Genomic DNA, 21984 nt, shown 5'->3' on the forward strand with positions numbered 1-21984 from the left:
TTGGTGTTGCGGCAGAATATCTGCTGTATAAATAGTGAAGAGACTGTGTATCACTCAAGTGCATAATTCTGTAATAACCTTGGATTTTATAATGAATACATTTGTCACTTCCTGAAAGGACCCCTTGAGTGGCAGTGACAGCACTCACGTTCAGCTGGGAGCCTCTGCTGAAAGTTTAGTCTTGACTGCAAACTTGCACCGCCATGTGCTGCTTATAATTTGTCACTTGTTGGTTTGTTTTTAATGACAGTTTAGCGTGTCGGTGCTTTCTGGGAAAACTCACCATCAGCGACACCTCCCATTTTTATCACCTAAGCTGATTTCAGTCTCAGGAGTGTGGCTGTTATGCATGACTCTTGTTGAAAAATCTGTTGAAGTAACAGATTTTTGCAACATTTACATTTAGTGTTTCTATATACTATGCCTATAAGAGTACAAAATTAAAATGGTAAGACCAATGTATGCATTTATACAACTAACATTCTGGCTACTTTAATTTACATTACAGCTTGTTTCAAATTGTTAGCTCCTTAAATGAGATAAAGGCTCATGCCTGACTGGCCTCTAACTCACTATGAGGTAAAGATAACTCTGAACTTTCAGTGCCACTGCATCGAAACTGTGAGTGCTCCAGTCACAAATGTATGCCACTAAGCCTGCTTTATGCACTTCTGGCCTCAAGTTGGGGACTTTCTACCTGCCAGGCAAGCACTCTACCAACCCAACTGCCACACCAGGAAACTTGATAGCACTTACATAAATTAAAATAACAATTTTTGTCTTTTAAGATTTGGTATTTGTTGTATATTTCACTCTACTGGATAGTATAATGTAAAATCAAGTTTTAGCTTACATAAAGATAGCAACTAAAGGGAATTATTTGAGATTATTAACATTTCTTTCAGCATACAATATAGAAAATACAATGTATATATATCTTTAAATGAACAATGAATGACTTTATGTTATAACTTATCCAAATGCCCTCATTTCTTTGTAGGCAAAACATACCAAATTCATAAATAGTGAATCACATTTTAGGTTCTTTTACTAAAATATTATTAAGCACCTAAATATTGTACACCATTAAGCAGCTTGTGGGTAAAGTTGTACTTATTTTAATTAAGTACTTGGCCTTAGTTTAGTACTAAATGTACCCACTGTGTTAAGTGCATTTTGGAAATGCAAGCACACTTTTATTTTCTATTGACTCTAATTCACAAATAAACAAAAATTAGTATGATGGGGAGAAGCCACACGAGATGGCAGAATAGTACTGTCTAATGATTGTCTCTCCCAATGCAGAAACACATCAATCTAAATAATTATACATGTGCAAAGCACCTTCGGAAGATTTATAATAGCAATGAGAGCCGCTGAACCTGGTACCAGAACGAGAAATGCTACGCTGAAGAGGGTAGGAAGAACCACTGTGCATTGCCCACAGTATAAAGAGAGAGGCAGACTGAATACTTGGGGAAAATGGGGAAGTGACCATATAACTTGGCCTTGGTCCCTCACACCATGCCATCTACAGCTAAAAACAGCACTAGGAACATTCCCATGATCCCTAAATCCAGGTGGTCACTGACGATCTGCTCTGTTGCCAGGCAGGATCCCATAGCCCATAGCTGGATCTCTGGCCTTCATTCCTAGCTGACTGCAGCATCCCTGAGTTCTGTAGCAATTTCAGAAGCAGGCAGACCTCAGCATCCTCGGGCTTCCCATGTAGACAGGGCTGCGTAGTCTACAGTGTCTCTACACTCCTAACATTGGTGGCCCTGTTGGGAAGTGGATATCAAGATGACACTGAGATACCCTCTCATTCCTGTTAGGATAGATGAAGTAAGAGACAAAAGATGGAGTGTGTTGGTGAAAGTGTGGGAGAAAGATAGCATTTCCACACGATTGGCAGGACTGTACTGCTGCTGTTGTGCAAAATAGGATGTAAGTGCCCCAGAATGTTCAGAACGAAGCCACATGACCCATGAATTGAACTTGTGGGTATATCTACAGGAAGTGGAACCCATAAGGAGAAGAGACACCTAGGACCCCCTGTGTGCTGCATACAGTACCAAAAGTAATCATATAAAAAGTCACCCATGAGTGCTTAAAGCATGTATCCATATTTGCACACTGGAAAACCTTTATCCATCAAAAGAGTGAATGCTTGTCATTACGTCATGACATTATAGTAGAGTATTCAAATTACTGACAGTATTTTGTATTCTTGAAAATGCTAAGAGAATAACACTTCTCACTACCAAATGACAGCTATGGGAACATTTGGCATATATGGACATTTGATAATTAGATAGATTTCATGATTCTCTAATGAATGACTATTTCAATATACGGAATATAGCAAGTACCTATTATTTTTTAAGCATGGTAATAAAAATATAAAATGAAGTTACATGGATTGTACAACCACTTTCCCTCCCAAATCCTAAATGGTGGTAAGCACATTCTACTGAGCCATGGCATATAGAGTTCATAAACTGAGTCACTTTATAGAGGAAGCAGGATGCTTCATTACATTAGAAGTTACTGTGCAAACCCCCTTGACGTGTGAGTGAGTCCTTCCTGCTCAGTACTGATGCTTTCTGACTTCCCAGTTTCTGTCATGTTCCTATAACATCTATATCAATATTTGCTTGAGGCTGCTGCTTTAATTCCTCTCATTTTGTAGATTTAAATTCTATTATTTCACCTCTGTTTTATGATTATTCCTGTTGTAAATGGAAATAATTGAAAAAAATAAGTACCTAGACATTAAAATGAAATATTTGTGTACTGCTACCTATAAACCTTATCGATAGTGACAGATTAGTACATTCTGGGAAACTGCACTTTATATGGCTATAAATTCATATTTTAATAAATTTGATTTTGTAAAATGTAATATACATAGATGATAACACATTATTGGCAGAAGTTGCATGTGTCTTATATATCCATTTTTTCCTCTAGCACTTGGTTGTTGATATACAACAGGTATTAAGTAAGTAAGTAATAGTAAGTTAATGAATGGATTATATGTTTATATATCTATAATCTAAATAGCTATATAATAATGATTTAACAGTAAAATAATGTTCAAGCTGGATGTGACAATATACCGTAACAGCCTATGTTTGTATCTTCGGTGTTCAGAGTGGGAAGAAATGTAATCAATAGCAGGCCTATTAAATGTCAAATACGTCAAGAATATGCTCATAGAATGCAGCAGTGGAGTGTGGGTGCTCTGGTGTCGATAAAGGGAAGTGGGGAGGCAACGTAAAGGAGTGGGCTTGGTGCTGTGGGCACTGTGGTGCGAATAAAGGGAAATGGGGAGGCTGCGTGTAGGGGTGCGCTTGGTGACTAGAGAAGAGGTGATGAGAGGGAAGCCACCCAGAAATAAGCACCCCTCTCCTGGGGAGAGTCAGGAGAAAGGACAGAATGGAAGGCTGCACAGGCAGGACTGTCACCAAGCTCTGCTTTAGCCATAGTTTTAGACAATGAGCGTTTCTGAGAGCTCAGTTTTCCCATAAATAAAGACTCTAAACACCCCGCCCCCCGACACACACACACATACACACAAACACCACCACGCACTGGCCTTCTTCACCTGAAGCTTAATTCTCAGCCTGTTTTCTTCTGTCACACACATAAGAAATGGCATAATTTTCCACGTTGGCTCTTTTAAAAGAAAAGGCCAGTTAAAGCTGAAGTGAATACAGCATTCAGACTCCTTTGTAATCAAAAGTTCATCAGCTGGGGGGAGCCCGAATTACAAAGAGGCTTTCTCTAGAACCTGCAGGCCTGGGTGGCTGCATAGCAGGAGGGCAATAGTTAGCTGATTTAGCCATCAACCTTTATTTTGCTGTGGGAATTACTGGTGTCAGTAACTGATTCTTGGATAAAAGAACCATGGAGATAAACACTTTATATTTCCAAAACAATGCTAAAATATTACAGTGGTATGAAATATCTACTGTTGGTCTATTACCTCCTTATTCTGAGAGGATGTTTTCCATTTAGTTCCACTGAAGAAACTCTTACCAAGTAGCAAAGGAACTAGAGCTTAAATCTCTCATTGTTAAAAGGCATTTTTGCGTGCATTCCCAGCTTTATCCCTTTGAAAGAAGCAGAGCTAGGCATGGTGCAGACCCTAGGGACTCCCAGCACAAATGGCAGAGGCAGGCAGATCATGAGTTTGAAGCCATCCTGGGCTATGTCACGTAGTCCCAGCAAGTCTGACCTACAAGACATGAGTCAAATAATAAATAAATTTTCAATAAGTATAAGAAAAGAGGAATATGGAAACTGAAAATTAAAAGAAAAGCCAAGAGTACATCCTGGTGGCGGCACACTTGACTAGGATGCTAAAGGCCCTGGTTTTGAGCCGCATTGCCAAAAAACAAAGTAACGAAACTAACATAAGCATCCTTGAGTTTGGCCTTACCAACACTAAAGTAGGAGTACATTCTACTAACCAGAATACACTGAAGACTCAGACTGTCAGTCTGTCTTCCTTGTCAGGAGAGCATCCTTAAGCCTGATGACATACTGCACCACCCTGTGCCATGGAGCCGAAGAAGCACAAAGAAGATTGCCTGCCTTGGCAGGTGGAATCTTCCATTATAGCATGAGGCTATCGAGAAACACAGAGTGGGTACATGTGGATTTTTTTTCTGCAGCCACAATTGGGTAGTGCTGTTACTAGGTCAGATCATTTAGCAAGGCCTCAGTCAAGCCAGCAGACCCAGAAAATCAGGAGGTAATAAGGAGATACAAATATTTTACAAAGCAACGCCAAGGATCACGTCTCCTACTCAATCAGAGGCGACCCAAGTGTGGTGGGATTGTTCTGTCATTCATCAGTCAGAACAGAGAAGGCCCACAGCATCACGGAATGATGACATGCTCTGAGAGAAAGCTGAGGCCCAAGCTACATTTGTGCCAGTTTCTGCCTAAGTCTCCTTGTCTGACATGTGAATGCCAGCTAGATTCTGTAACTTACATTTGACTAATAGTCTCATGTGCTAAACACACTATTCATATGGCATGATTTTCTTGCAGTTTGAAGTAATATATGTACACAAATGGCATATGTTCTTGAAAATACAATGCATGAATGCTATTGTCATATTTTTTGAAGATGAGTTGTGTATTTAGTCAGGCTAACTTATTCTTTAATAATTTTTTAAAACCCTGAAACTCCAGTGGCTCAAAGGAACAATTATTTTCTTGCTCACATAATCTGTTCATCCCAGACAGTGTAGCATGTACCTCATCCTACTCCCCCATGGATTCACGTTGGTCTTTGGAGTCTCTGGACATGGCTAGCTCTTGTGACATGGATGTAGAGGGTTGCATGTGAGTCACTCACAGTACCCTAAGAGCTCTGCCTGGAAGTGCTGCATATCACCCCTGCCACCCCACCCCGTGACTGAAGAAAGTCACATGCCCATTCTTATCCTGAAGAGTCTGAAACCTGCCACCCCAGAGTGTGTCAGCCAGAGCTGGGAGTATCTAATGAAAATCATAGACCACCACCCACAACAGATGGTTTCCACTTCACAGTTAAATCATTTGTTATAGAGAAGCCTTCTAGATGCTTCTCTGGTTACTAATAAATACCACTATATCCTTTATGCACAGCTTTTGACTACCAAGTGGCTATACTGAATTTTCATTTTCTAAGTGTTAAGGTTGGCTGGCGTTAAGAATTTTAGGAGTCTCGTAGCTGAATGTTCTAGTTTCTTTAAAAGAATGAAACAACAGTATAAAATTCCACTTCTCTTTCCTTTGTCAAACAGACATTGATGAATGCTCTGATGGCTTTGTTCAGTGTGACAACCGTGCCAACTGCATTAACTTGCCTGGATGGTACCACTGTGAGTGCAGAGACGGCTACCATGACAATGGGATGTTTGCACCAGGTGGAGAATCATGTGAAGGTCAGTGAAAAAGAAGACATGGAGTCCAGAACTCCTTTAACATGGAGACCACAAAGTAAGATGTAAACAATAGACAATGGAGTTGATCCCCCAATCCTGGCATTTTTGCTATTTGCCAACAGTTTACTTCATAATTATGTTACTTTGTTATATCACAAATTTATGGCCCTAAACATCCCTTGTGAATACTAGTATCAGGGTTGAAAATGTTTTAAAGTGAAAACTCGTTTTATCACATAAACTTTTTAAAATGGACACATTCAAAACCCTGACTCCAAAATGAGTAGAAAGAGAAGATGAGCGGCCAGAGGTGACTGTCACATGTGCTGGGCTGTCCTAGCAGAAGGATGACACAACAGTAAGGATGGATGTTGACTGTTAGACAGCAAAGATATGGGCCCTGCTCTAAGGAGAATGTGCCCCTACAGGACTAGAAAATCCAACCTGACTAATTAGCCATTAGTCTTTAGTCATTTTCAGTGGCCTGACAAACAGCTCTCCTGTGTCCGCTCTACCAAGAGGTAGTTTTACAAAGCAGACAGAGAAAGACAAGTGCCAACGAAATGACAACAGAGTTTGCCATCAAAATTTATAGCAAGTAAGAACAACCAAAGCAAAACTCAAGAGCTGCTGTTTCTGCACTTGTATTTAAACCTCCATAGAGCAATCACCTGGGAGATATTGGGTGTAAGAATGCATGGTGTAATCCTTCAAGAAACTAACAGAGGTACTTGACGCCTAGATAGTAAGATGTCTGCCATTCTTAGTACACATAAAGTTCATGCAAGAAAAGTAAGAGAAAGTCATGTGGTGGGCCCAGACTTCCAGAACACAGCCAGCAGCAACATACCTAGACAGGAGCAGGAGCACATCCAGATTTCACAGAGGAGCAGGACCACATCCAGATTTCACAAAGGAGCAGGAGCACATCCAGATTTCACAGAGGAGCAGGACCACATCCAGATTTCACAAAGGAGCAGGAGCACATCCAGATTTCACAGAGGAGCAGGAGCACATTCAGATTTCACAGAGGAGCACATCCAGATTTCACAGAGGAGTGGGAGCACGTCCAGATTTCACAAAGGAGCAGGAGCACATCCAGATTTCACAGAGGAGCAGGACCACATCCAGATTTCACAAAGGAGCAGGAGCACATCCAGATTTCACAGAGGAGCAGGAGCACATTCAGATTTCACAGAGGAGCACATCCAGATTTCACAGAAGAGCAGGAACACATCCAGATTTCACACAGGAGCAGGAGTACATCCAGATTTTAGAGAGGAGCAGGAGCACATCCAGATTTCAGAGAGGAGCACATCCAGATTTCACAGAGGAATACATCCAGATTTCACAGAGAAGCACATCCAGATTTCATGGAGGAGCACATCCAGATTTCAGAGAGGAGTGGGTCACATCCAGATTTCACACAGGAACAGGAGCACATTCAGATTTCACACAGGAGCAGGAGCACATCCAGATTTCAGAGAGGATTGGGAGCACATCCAGATTTCACAGAGGAGCACATCCAGATTTCACAGAGGAACACATCCAGATTTCACAGAGGAGCACATCCAGATTTCAAAGAGGAGCACATCCAGATTTCAGAGAGGAGTGGGAGCACATCCAGATTTCACACAGGAGCATACCCGGATTTCAGAGAGGAGTGGGAGCACATCCAGATTTCACAGAGGAGCACATCCAGATTTCACAGAGGAGCACATCCAGATTTCACAGAGGAACACATCCAGATTTCAAAGAGGAGCAGGAGCACATCCAGATTTCACAAAGGAGTAGGAGCACATCCATGCTGTTTTAGGGATGGAAATGCTGTTTTCTTACCCAGGACTGAAGTGTAGGATTTGCCAATCATCACTCAGCCTAGTCTCAGGTCTTGACTTTATAGCTGGGATTGCTCCACACTGACCATTTCTAGCCTTGGCCTAATCAAGAACCACAGATCACAATTTGTAGACAGGTTATGTCATCATTTTCCTCACACTCCCAATAATATATATTTTTGGTATCCCATAATACTATATTAGAATCAACTATTTAAAGATTATGTTTCTAAAAGGAGCTGTAAAGATGGCTCAGTAGTAAAGAGCTTTTTCTGCTCTTGTAGAACACCCATGTCTGGCAGCTCATAACCACCTGTAACTCCTGTACAAGGGGATTCAATACCTTTCTCCTTCATGGGTCCATGCATTCACAGGCACATCCTACCCCTGTACACTTATGCATAATTAAAAATAATAATTCCTTATACAAAAAGCATAATTATAAGTTGTCTAATATGATGCAAGTGTACAGAAATGTATGAGACAGCACAATGAAACCATCGAACTAGACTACTCTGTGAGTGGAAGGAAGGTTTATTGGGGATCAAACTGCCAAAGTTGTTGCTTGCAGAGGGCAGGGGTTGGGGTACGGTTCAGAGAGAACAGCAAAAAGGTGAGGAAAGCCTTTCCAGTTTTTTGGGGGGTACAGGTTGAGGTGGGAGCTTATAAGTCACATCAGCCTGGAGCTAGAGTAGGAGGCTGTGGAAGCTGAGGTACCCCGGGATCTAGCCGTGACGACCTTGGTCTGTTGCAGGCTTGTCTGAGCAGTAGGGAACTAGATACCCACTGCAGGAGGCAGTTGGCTGTAGGCGGTGGATGAGGGAAGTGATGGCTTTTCCCGACCAAGGAAAACTCTACTGTACAAGGTTTCTGAGGAAGGCTGAGTTTAGGTAGCAGTCCTTCCTGTTAACCTGGTGAGAGTCCAGCCTGAGGCGAACCCAGAGTGTCATTTAGGACATTGTCAGAAGCCCCACCATTTATGTGGTCCTCTCTGGACCTAACAAGCAGGATGAACAGTGATGCTGAAAACACAGCCTCATTATAGGTCCTCCTCCCATCATTCCCACTGCCCCTCAGGGATGACCTGTGTTTCACTGTAGCTGCTATTGTTTTATACTTTTGTTCATTTGAACAGGAGGAAAAACCTCTGTTTTACTTAGAATCTCACAGATATATGACTACACATTTCAAGTGGAATGTTTAGTGACTTTTCTGTTGTTGTGAAGACACCATGACTGAGGCAACATGCTCACAGCCACAGACTCACAGATCTTGTGGCCTTGAAATACTTCAGCAAGGGCTTCTCCTGGCATCTCAGATGTAATGGGACTACATCACAGCTCTTTAGCTACTCCGAGCTTTACAGATTCCTAAACAGGGTTTCCAGGCCATTATTTTAAAGTCATCTTTTCTGTCTTTCCTTCACATCTGACATCCAGCAGATGTACTCATTTCTAATTTCACTGTATCAAGTTTATAAATGTATTCATTAAAAAAATAGGGCAACCCTGACGCTCCCATCAGCTCTGCAGTTGCCACGGTGTCCAAGTTCTCTCTTGTCTGGTATATTACTGCAGTCTTCAGACTAGCCTCCCTGACAAAATGATCCCTAAAAGACTGAAGTTAGGGCATGTTCCCCCTCTGTTTACACATCTGGACCCTTCATTCCTCAGAGTAAAGCCCAGCCTCTGACATGGGGCCTATGTAGCATGCGTGCTCAGCTTCATTGCCATTTCTAAAAACATACCAGATCTATTACTTTCCATGAGCTCCTCTCTTGGCATGGAATGCCCATTCCTTACTTTATCCCCAGGCTTTTATTTAAGTCAGGTATTTTCACAAATGTTTCTCCTCGACTTCCCATTTGAAATAGCCATAGGCACTCTGGTCAGTCGCCCTGTTTTACTTTCCTTCACAGAAATAATAACCCACCCTGGAGTCATATTATATGCCCCTTTGTTTGCTGACTATATACCATACATTGTGAGCTCATAAGTTTTGTTTGCTTGCCAGCTGCCGGATCTCCATTCCTGGAACAATGTTGGGCGCATGATAGGTGATATATTGATTTGATAAATTGACTGAGATTGAAGATTAGATAGATAGATAGATAGATAGATAGATAGATAGATAGATAGATAGAGTGATGGTGATATTATCAACTTGATATGATTTCAAATTACCTGGATGATAAACCTCTGGGCATTCCTGCGGAGAGTTATCTTGATTAAAATAGCTGAGTTGGGAAGAGCTATGTGCTATGTATGGTACTATTTCCATGGGCTGGGATCATGAACTTTATGAAAAGGAAAGAAGGAGGGAAGGAAGGGAGGGAGGAAGAAAGGAAGAGAGCCATACACAGCATCATTGCTCTCTGCCTCCCAACAGTGGATGTAATTTGTCCAGCTCCCTCAAGCTCCTGCTACTGTGAATTCCCTGCCACAATGGCCCTGCCACAGCCCAAATAAACCCTTTTGCTCTTGAGTCACTTTTGTCATGGTATTTTATCAAGCAGAAAAAGAAACAGCTATCCAGAGGAGAAATAGAAAACTTCTACATTGAAGTATGTTAAGTATATAATCTATATCACAATTAAACATGAGTATGAGCTATAGTATAGTATATATAGAGAGTATAGATTTGCTATATTAAATAGACAAAGTGAAGTGTTCAAACAAAAATCACTACTACACTCATGATTTCAGAAAGTAAAAATACAATTCCACATGAAAACAAAGCATGATAAAATAAGACAGCACAGGGAGGGATTCTTTCAGAAATACAGAGATGCTTCTAAGAAAAACCCACAACCACAGAAACTTTTATCTTGAAAATATTATTTTGGAAGCTCATTCTACTACTATCTACCAATAACACGGTAGCATTGGCTGGAGAACTGCTATTCTCTCAGAAGGCAGCATCCTGGAGGAGTGCTTTAAAAGAACCAGCCTGGACGGCTTAAGAAACAGACCAGATGCCTATAAAGTTGCCCATTTCCTACAAGTGGAGTGATTTGCAGAATTGTAATATTAGTATTTAGAGAGGTTCGGCTTTAAGAGTGTGGTTACATGAGTGAAGGAGCCACTCTTCTGTTGCTTAAAAGGTGGGAGGCGTTTCAAATTGGAGGAGCCACAGGAATGTGTTTGCAACTACTGTGAAGTGTGGCATTCAGACCTGAAGACGTGAATAAACGGTGCTGGCACTACCATTTCACTGCTTTCTGGCTGTAGTTGGGGTGTTTATAAGCTGCATCCACACACATCCTTTGCAGCTCTTCCCACCCGTCTCTCTCAGCAGCTTAGCCTTTCTTCCCAGATGACGTGCTGGGGCGCCACTTTCCTGCTCTATGCCATCTTTTCCCCTATACCTGCATTTTTTAAAAACTGGGACAGAATCCAGTATTTTTCCATAAAATCACATATTTATTTGCCCACATTTCCTCTTTTTAATTTTTAAGTATCCTTCTAATTTTGTGATTTTGTAAAGCTTGAATTATTATGTTCAAGCCAAATATCACACAATATTTATTTAAGTCAGGAAGAAGACACAAATTAGAGGCTCAGGAGAGTGGGAGCTGTGAGTTCTCAAAGGATGAGGAGGAGGCCATGACACAAGGTGGAAAATGTTGAGAAAACTGTTAAGCACAATATAAAGATGTGTTGTGCAGAGGGAGAGAGAAGGAAAAAGAGAAAGATAGGGAGGGAGGGGGAAGAGGGAAAGGGAAAGGGAGAGGGTTTCTTTCTCTTCAGCATTAGGAAAGCCAGATCAGAGTGCTTTGAATTCCAGGACTGTGTTAGGCACAATGAAATCACTGATGGAAAAAGAGTATAGTCCAAGTAAATAACTTCCTATGTCTGATATGAAACCTGAATGTGAGTCTCACTAATTTCAAAAGGGTAAATAGTAAATGCATACTTGAAGCAAGCCCATGTCTTGGTCAGTGTTGTCTCACGAGTGCCAGACCTATGTATCAGGTCCTGAACAGAGCACTTGCCTGCTGTCCTCCCAGGCCTCCGTTCCATGTCCTAATGATGCCATACTCCCCTTCTGTATAGCAGCGACCAACCTATCTAAGACTGAGAAAGTCTTGATTTGCCCTCTCCCTCAATGTAAAGCCAGAAACGCAATTGTGTTGGTCTCTTGGTGCCTCTTGTTGTGCATTCTCCAATGCAGACTGTGCCAAAGAGCTCAGAACTGGGTTCTTACTGCCTGGTTTCCATCCAGGCATAGGCACCTTCTTGATGAGGACCTCAGGAACATTTGCATCACTTCAGGCCTCAGTCTCCTGGTCTATAAAATTAGGGCTTCTTTGCAGCTTCACCCACTGGTGTAAGAACCAAATGAGCTGGCCATAGAGAGTACTCGTGAGCTCACACAGAGCAACAGTCCCACCAGTCTGCTTAGACCTGTCCATTTCTTGCCTGGATTCCTGAGCCAGCCAATTCATTGATCTCTTTGCTTCAAATTCTAAGCCATTCAAAGCCGTTTTCCAAAATGAAGCAAAAAAAAATCTTTCTGAAATGAAAATTTGCATTTACTCAAAATGACATTGTATTGCCTTTGTGATGTCATTTCAGTGTCTTCGCTTCTCCTTTCTCAGGGCAGAGCGTGGCTCCTCAGCTGTGTGCCTGCCTTCTCTGCCATCATTCAGACACTCCATTTGCATCAGCACACCCTTTCCCCATACCTCTAAACATCACTCCTTCAAACATAGTATTCAATCTAGCTCCTTTTTGCATGGCTGAATATCATTCACAGAATGCTGGCTAAGCATAAAGAGCATACAAGAGAGGAGTGGGCTTACACATACGAGAGTGAGCAGAGCCAAGCAGTGCCCATACCACAGGACGCTAACCCTTGACAAAGTGAGCAAGAGCCAAACTCACTATGGCCGTAACACTAGCAGCCGCTATCCCAATCTAGTGCTTTTATGAAATGGAATTAATAAAAAAAAATGTAAAGGTAAATAGAATAGACGTAGCTTATTTTCAGAAATTTAGAGTTTAAATGTAGCAAAGATGGAATTGACCAATCCAAGTCTTCAATTAGCACTGAAATCAAGACACAAACCAGAAATAAAGAAAGAAGGAAAGAAAGGAAGGAAGGAAGAAAATTTACTCAACTCTGTCTTGAAATTTTTCAAGAAAAATCAGCACACAGTTCCCAATTACAAGCTGCCAGTCCCATCTTCTCCCTAACCTGGTCCTCTCTAACCTACTCCTCCCTAACCCAGTCCCCTCTAACCTGCTCCTCTCTAACCTGCTCCTTTGGAATTCTCCCCTCCCTAACTCACCCTTCCTAACCCATTCATCCCTAGCCAGCTCCTCTCTAACTGGCTCCCCGTGCTGTGACTTCTTTCTTGACCTTTACTTAGAGGAAGCAGATGAAGTGGGAAATAGCCGCTCACTGCCACTCATATAATCTCTCTGAAATGTATTTTGGCTTGTGACCTTTAAATTATGGGGTAAATAGAATGAATCACATTTCTCGTTATAGACCTGATCCCTGGGTCAGGATATGTTTGCTTTTTATCAGTATGAAAATGCTTTAGGCTACTACTGCCACCAAATAGGTAAGACTGGGTGAAGAATGGGCAGTTGCCAGTCAAGTCAGGCCAGGGCTGAAAGGATAATCTGAAAAGAAAGTTAATAAAGGAAGGGCATCCTTGAGAGAGAAGGTAGATTCAGGTTGTCTCTTCCCTTCCTATGGTATAGAAGGGTTCAAGGACATCACCAGCAAATGCTAACTTTGAGGGAGGGACACCAGCACCCAGGCAAGATACAGAAATTGTAGTGTGTGGTGGTAGCTGTGAGAATAGCGACGGAGAAGGAATAAAATGCCTCATCCCCCTCCCCGACATTTCTCCCACTAAAAAGAGATGGTCCATAAACACCAGTGTGACAACGGGGACATTATCACCAGGAAAACATCACAAGACTTTTAGAATTTCCACTGCCAAGCTGTTTTACTTAATAAATTGAGTTATATTCTTATTTCCAGAGAGACTAATGTTTCTCAAATTCTAATGGTACCTGCACAGGTATAAAAGTTAAAATTCTGGACAATTTTATCTTTTCTTAAAATCAAAATGGTATAATGTTTCCCCATGGACTCCCCAGTATTCGGTGAAGGGAAGCGCGCCTGGGTAAACGCAGGGACAGCCTGCCTGACTGTAACTGCTTGGAACCAGGAACACTCAGGGTCACAGCGTGCTGCTTCTTTCGGCTGTAGATATTGATGAATGTGGGACTGGGAGGCACAGCTGCGCCAACGACACCATTTGCTTCAACTTGGATGGTGGCTATGATTGTCGGTGTCCCCATGGAAAGAACTGCACAGGGGACTGTGTGCATGACGGGAAAGTCAAACACAATGGCCAGATCTGGGTGCTGGAGAACGACAGGTGCTCCGTGTGCTCGTGCCAGGTGGGTACGAACAGCATTGTAAACGTGTAGACTGACGAGTGTTCGCAAATGCATACAACCCTTTACTGTAACAACATTGTCCTTAACCCAAATGTTGCTCACATCCTTCCTTGCTAACACATTCCCCTCTCTGTCCCCCTCCCCCACCCCACCAGATCCAGGCCAACACTGCTTCCAGTTAAATGATAGTTATAATTATTTTCTCATTTTTTGGAGCCCCACATAAATGGAATCAGACAGAACATGGTGTGTGTGTGTGTGTGTGTGTGTGTGTGTGTGTGTGTGTGTGTGTGTGACGCCCGCGGGCGTGCCTGGCTTCTTTCTTTCTGCCTAATATTATATTTTTCCAGAAGCATTTGTATTATTGCCTGTATCTGTTATTTTGTTATTGAACAAGATCCCATTGTACCATTTATCACAATGTATTTATCTACATTAATAATATTGTATTACTATGTTAATTCCTCCTTAGTCATAATAATATATTTGAATGAAAGAATAAATGAATTAGAATAGATAAGTCTTCACCCAAGAGTGGCAAATATCTGTCTGGATAAATGTTATATTTAGACATGTGTTATCTTCTGTTCAGTCATTTAATGATGGATACTTAAATTATAGTTAAATGAATAGTCTTATGTACAAGATAGTCAATTGATATGGATACGAAAACATAATGCCTAACTATTCTAGAAATTTTGCAGTTTTTGAGGTTTATTAAATAATTATAAAGCACTATAATAACACATCTTGCTTTAATACATAAAAAACAAAATTTAGTTAGCATCCAAATTGCTAGATAATAGTCAAGTGTATGAATATTATATATGTGAAATATGTATAATTAAGTTATTTATGTGTATAAACATATATATTAAATTGAATATCATTCATACACTTAATATACCAGTGGACTACATGTGACCATAACTTTACACTAGTCAGTTTCTGGAAATTTTCTTTCTGTCAAGTCATTTAAGAGGCAGTATGACAAGGAAGTTAAAAGCCTTCCAGCTTTAGGCTCATTTCTTTTAATTTCAAAGTGGAATTTCAAAGACACCTTATTGTTTGAGTAGGCAGTGCCCGACCTCACATCCTCTGCATGCTATGGCACTCAGAGAAATGGAGACACATGCTAACACTCTGTTCCCCTTCAAACACAGACCGGATTTGTTATGTGTCGACGAATGGTCTGTGACTGTGAAAACCCCACAGTTGATCTTTCCTGCTGTCCTGAGTGTGACCCACGGCTGAGCAGCCAGTGCCTGCATCAAAACGGGGAAACTGTCTACAACAGTGGCGACACCTGGGTCCAGGATTGCCGGCAGTGCCGCTGCTTGGTAAGTTAAACAGAGAAAACGTCCCCTTCCGTCCACCAGCAGCAAGCGGCTAGCTGGAATGTTGACAGTACAAACACAGAGCCTGTGTAGAACGATGAGAGATGGACCCAAAGCGTCCACTGGAGCAGTGGTTCTCAACCTGTGGGCCACGACCCCTTTTATAGAGGTTGTATATCAGATATCCTGCATATCAAATATTTGCATTACAATTCGTGACAGTAGCAAAATGGCAGTTATGAAGAGTCACCACAACCATGAGGACCTGTGTTAAAGGGTCACAGAGACAGGAAGAGCGAGAACCACTGCTCTGGAGTGATGGAGTGCCTTGCATTGTGTGAGCTTTCTCTGACAGTGACTGCTCTTGAAGTACTCTTTTAGCCTAAGCTAACAAAAAAGCTTCCGGAGCCTCTATCCCATCTACGTACTCTTAAAGAAAATTATAAACAATGCATTCACAGAAAAAAAATCATTTCTTCCCAAGTAAAATTGTTAGCCAATCTGTATTAATTTCTCACACTTGAAGAACAAAACAAAGCTAACATTTTGTGGTTGGGGAAACGGCCCAGTGGTTAAAGTGTTTGCCCCACATGTGTGGGGAATAGAGTTCAGATACCCAGAAACCACGTAAATGCCAGGTGGGCAGGGTGCCCTCCAGTAATTCCAGCTGTGGCAGGCAGGCAGGGGCAGAAGATCCCAAAGCAAGTTTGCCACTAACATTAGTCCTGCTGATGAGTTCTGGATATGAGAGTCGGCCTCAGTGAGGAAGGTCAAGAGAGGATAATCCAGGCCAGCAATCTCAGGCCTCTACATGAGTGGTTATTTCCATACACAGACATTCACACAAATGCAAACACCATGCATATGTACACTCATCTGCACATACAGGTGTGAAAGATGGAAAAAGGACAAGAACACACTTCTTGTTTCTAAAGCGTGTTCCTGTCTGTGGTGCTGTATGGCTGCTATGCTCCACACACTAAGACCATGTGGCAGATGCATATTAGAATAGGATGCTTGTAGTTGTAAAACTTTTCCTGGAAATAATGAGTAAAGAGGAAAAGATTAGATAGAGAAAAAACACCACCAACTTTTTCAGTTGACTAGATTTCCTGTTTGTTCCTGATTATGTAATTTAAAAAGGAAAGATGTTACATGTGTCTTTGTAGTAGAAGTGCCACGGAAAAGACACCTTTGAAGCCATGGCCTGTTCCCTTCCTGTGTGTGTGAGGATATTTTTAGGGCCACGCTTCTGTGGTGGCATCTTTTTGTCCTTTCAACCCAAATATCAATTGCAAGAACAATGTCAGTTTCTGTGCCCAAAGGCTGCTTTCATCCATGAAGCCTTAGATATAAAACTTAGAAGAAAATAGAAAACAGTGGGAACTGTTTTTTAAAGCTCCAGTTTAGTTGCTCATGTGAAATAAGAGAGCGGGAAATCAAAATTGAGTTTTGTGTTGCTTTATTTTGTGCTGTTTTGTTGAGGGTGGTTGTGTTCAAAGTCCTTACACTGAAAAATGTATAATTTAGCAAAGGAACTTAGCAAAGAAACTCATATTTTTTTTTCTTTGGTGGGGGGTAAAGGTACATTTTTATATTAATCAATAAGTTAGAGGGAAAACTCTATCTGACTATCTGAGAATCAGAGACTTCATCAAAATCTCTTCTGTTTTTTCTCTCTACCTTAGAGATGATGGAGCTGTTCACACTTTACTGTCTGGGTGGAACAGCTGCTGCTTTTGTTTTAATGTTGTTCTTGGTTAGCACTCAAAGACTGTTTAAACATCCATTGCAAAAGAGATGCCATCATCCTGCGGGACTTCTGTAGATTCTCTGAAAATGTGTGGGCTTTGAAGACACAAGTGTAAAACTCACTCTCCTGTCCCTCCCTTTTTGCTTCTCTTTTCTCTGGCCCGTGCCCTTGGCCTCTTTCCCTCACAGCAAGGAGAAGTTGACTGTTGGCCCCTGTCTTGCCCAGAGGTAGAGTGTGAATTTAGTGTCCTTCCTGAGAATGAGTGCTGCCCACGCTGCGTCATGGATCCCTGCCAGGCCGACACCATCCGCAATGACATCACCAAAACTTGCCTGGATGAGATGAATGTGGTTCGCTTCACTGGGTCTTCCTGGATCAAGCATGGCACAGAGTGTACTCTCTGCCAGTGCAAGGTAAGGCTCTTGGGTGCAGGAGTGAGTGCTGTGCCAGATGTACCCATTACTTAGAGATGCTGCCACACCTGGGTGAGAGGAGCTAGTCCCAGCTTGTGTGTTGTTCATGCAGAAGTAGAGGGGCAGATTCTCAGTGCTGCGCTGACTGCTGTGTGCACCTGAGGTAGGTCTTCTGGGTAAAGGGGCTTGTATGTGCTGCCAACATCATGATCAGTAGCAACAACTCGGTGTCCCAATGTTGCCAGCCACACCAGTTTCATTGCTCCTTTTATAATGGAAGAGAATATTATCCCATTGATTTTTATCTAGTTCTTTTATGAGTTCCATAAAATGTATTGACAAAGTAGATACATTACATTTTCTAAAGTGAAAATCAATCTGGCAAAAATGGGTGTGTTTCTTGGTTGGTGTGGTCAGTTACACTGAATTGAAGAATTTAGGGTCTGATGCTTATTATATTTTATTCCTACTTTTGGTGAAAATCATTATAAAGATTTTTCACTTTATTCTCGTAGGAAAACAGCATTATGCCACTTACTCCAGTGACTGCCTTTAATATATACAATGTAGGCAGCATGGACACAATGTTCTAGGTTCAAGAAAGTGGCTTGATTGACATCCCTACAAAATCAAACTTAGTGATGTCACTTTGTACTTCATTGTCATAATTTGGAGATTAACACTAAAGTAAAAGCAGCAACATGAAGGACTTGGCAGCAATAAAAAGTCAGACCAAGATGCCCAACACTGCATAGCTCCGCTCATCTTTCCTTCTGTGTCATTAGAGCACTTCCAGTCATGTCCCCAGACAGACTTGATGTAGCAGGACAAAGAAACCTGAGTCACTTGAAACTTTCAAACATCTGCTACGTCTTCTTTAAAGCCACATTTCCAGCTCTGTCAATGACTGTAACTTGTCGATAGAGATTTTGAGTGAACGCTCTACTGTTTTCTGAAAATGCACCAGCAAATTTGAAGGACTCTTCTAACAAAAGTTATGAATGATGCACATGCGGTGTGTCTTTGTGTTTGGTATGAGTGTATTCAACCATGCGCATACCCGTTATAGTGCTGATGTCCAACAGATTTTTTTTTTGACATCTAACTAGCAAACCAACATGAATCCCTTTACTCCTTTTAATTGTTACACTGCCATTCTGCACATCGACAACAGAAATATGTCACAATGGGATAAAGGTTGCATCAAGTAGAGCCCAGCCAACATTCTGCAGGGAACAGCCATGCTTTTAGTGGTTATTTCTGCCATTCAGTGCCTTCCTAACGATGTTGCACTCTTTTGCCTCTTCGTAAGAGTGTCTTCCAGAAGGCGTCCTCTGACGCCGAGTTCCTATGCTCTTTGGTAAGCACTGATTCTTAGAAATTACTGTGTGATGCCACCTGCCTTAATGGTAAATGAGTATTATGAGATTATGATCACTCTTACCAATTTTATCCAAGATATCCATTTCTATTATTTAATGTGTTGTTTTAAAAATGAAGTTCGTGTAAACAAGCTTTAGACAGAGCACTGGAAGCAAGCCTTCTTTCTCCACAGCTGAGTGGGTTCTGAGCACTGGTTCTGTGCGTTCCCCTCCTGTCTCCCATACTCAGAGTTGTTTATTGTAGCCAGCAGATGCCAACAGAGCTGAAAGGGCTCCACCTAATTATCAGCTCCATAACATTATCTGTACTTAATATGCATACATTTAGAGTTAACATTAAAATCAACTCAATACTCTAAAGTCTTAAAAATGATAGTGGGCTTGTTGTTGTGTGGAACAAACTTGCCCTAGAGTGTGGAAGCAAAAAACCCATCAGCTACATTGATTATGTGGCAGTGGGGCTCCTACCTTCGTTTCTTTGGGACCCAACTCCTCTAAAATGAAAGCACTAAACTGTGGTAGTAACTATTTGAACTACAACATTGAGAAGGTTACTGTGAGAATTGAGAAGATTCACACAGAAAAATTCATAGATTGATCAGCACTATCAGAATAAGTAACCAATGCATGTTAGTTGTGGTATAGATTAGCATCAACACAGCCACATCAGAAACAGGCACTGCTATAATTATGATGGAGAGAGGAAAACTGTAGGAGGCAGGAGACTGGACAACTTGTGTTGTGTGCACATGTGCATGCCCGTGCATAAGAACAGAGGCCAACAGAGGACACTGAGTGCCCTGCTCTGTCACTCTCCACCTGACTCTCTTGAGACAGGGTCCTGCAGTGAAACTTGAGCTAGGCTGGTAGACACCAAGACCCCAGGACCCTCCTGTCTCTACCCTGCCACATACAACAGTCCTGAGTTATAGATGCATGTGGCTGAGCCCAGCTTCTTACGTGCTGATGGGGATTTGAACCTGGGTCCTCATCGTTGTACAATGGTTCTGACCTACTGAGCTGTCTCCCGTTTTCCTCTTCCTTTATCTTTCTGGAATTATAATCAAATTTAATTTTTTAAAGATTGAAGATATAGCCTATGCTCAGAAGTTAATCTCTGGAATTGGAGACGGGTTATTTTTTTCTAAATCTTACAGACAAGAAGCTTGGGGGTTTAAGTAACAGAATGCGCTAACTGGGCGAAAAGTCTTTGAACAAATCTTCACTGAGCGGAGACTTCTGGGTTCGGGAAGCAGGGTTCTTTAACTATGTTCTTAAAGATGCTGAATAAATGAGGGCTGGTTTTAAAAGACTAAAGCTCCTGCCTTTCTAAATGTCACCTTCATCAAATAGAAACTTAGAACTTGAAGGAGTGAAAGTGAACTCCTGTGTTAGCATTTGATAGACAAAAAGTCAATCCCACAGACAAGCAGCGTTGTAACACACTCCATCAAGAGACCTCAAAAAACTGGTGTGGGGGGAAACCAGTTCCATAAACAACCATTCTAAATGACTTCCCATTGCTGTGATAAACACCATCAACAAGAGCATCTTGGGGAGGAAAGTGTTTATTTTAGCTTACACTTCCAGGTCTGAGTCTGTCTTTGAGAGAAGTCAGACGAGAACTCTAGGCAGAGACCACAGAAGAACGTTGCTCATTACCTGACTCTGGCTAGTATTCAGTCAGCTCTCTTATAGAACCAGGACAACCCAAGGCTGGCGCTGCCCACACTGGCTGGGCCCTCTCAGATCAATCAATATTCAAGACGATTCCCCACAGACACAAACAGGCTGATCTGTTCTGGGCAACCCCAGTTAGGGCTTGCTCAGATAAGGGTGGACTGTATGATGGCTGAAGCTAACTAAAACAACAGCAAAATGACTAGACGGCAACTTGATGGAAATAATTTTAAATATCACAGTAAGCTCCATAGAAAAAGAATTATTAGAAGTGATTTGAAACAATGACACTATAATTATATATTTATCAATATTCTGGAGGAGAGATACACTTTTTTTTACTTAGATGTGATAAAATATAACTCAAAGGAAAAATTTGAGCTTATATGGAAAAACAAAATAACAAAATAAAAGGTCACAACTGAGAAATCATTTTCAGCCTATTTTAATTTTATATACAAACTAATGAGAAAATACTCATTGCCCTGCAAATAAGTATTTCTCTAAACAGCACAGCTATTAACATAAAAGAAGAAATGATTCAATGTTTAAACAATTTACATGTAAACTCTCATAACTCATTGTTTTCATAATAACTTCCAAGGCTGACAGAAATGTACTGAAGTTATTATTCATGTGTACTGTTGATGTCCACGAACAAAGTATGTCAGCCACACGTCACCCCATCCACTCCATCGCAAGCCTGAGGAGTGAGGCCAAGACAGAGTCTAAACTATAAACTAGCACTGCGCACAGTAGAGTTGACCCCAACACTGAGTTCACTATGAAAGGGCAGAAGAGGCTCCTCAGCATTTAACCACAGCCGAGAGGTAGCAAGACCTCAAGAACTTCACTGTGTTGTGTAGAAATATAACTCTTCCTCCTTATGGCAGTTCCAAATTGTATATGGTTACTATTCCTAGTAGACTGTATTTCAGTGAGTCTCTTTTAATTTAGTGTTTATTAAGACAACATATGTATTCTGGTTAAATCCATAGTTAGGCAAAAAACAAACAAATAAACAAACAAACAAAAAACCCTTGTGAGTTGGGTAAAACAGAATGTACAACAGATCCAACAGTATCTTTGTGTCCACTGTCAAGTAGTATCTACTGGCTGTGCTCTGTCTCAATTCTGTTTCTTCATAATTTGTTCATTTTCCATCATGGAGTCACAGTATATGTACTTGTATGATTTCCGTTGAATCTACC

General features: G+C 41.4%; 1 protein-coding gene across 4 annotated transcripts in view; it reads left to right on the top strand.

The window, feature by feature from the left end:
* NELL2 (neural EGFL like 2) overlaps positions 1-21984 on the top strand; it is a 355587-nt gene that overhangs the window by 327636 nt on the left and 5967 nt on the right. For all 4 annotated transcript variants that reach the window (XM_084747853.1, XM_084747854.1, XM_084747856.1 and 1 more), the window contains exons 17-20: positions 5805-5945; positions 14015-14208; positions 15372-15548; positions 17487-17711. In XM_084747853.1, the coding sequence (XP_084603979.1) occupies positions 5805-5945; positions 14015-14208; positions 15372-15548; positions 17487-17711 (737 nt within the window). The remainder of the gene's footprint in view (positions 1-5804; positions 5946-14014; positions 14209-15371; positions 15549-17486; positions 17712-21984) is intronic.

Source organism: Acomys minous, assembly GCF_964271855.1.
Source record: "Acomys minous genome assembly, chromosome: 12".
Lineage (NCBI taxonomy): Eukaryota > Metazoa > Chordata > Mammalia > Rodentia > Muridae > Acomys > Acomys minous.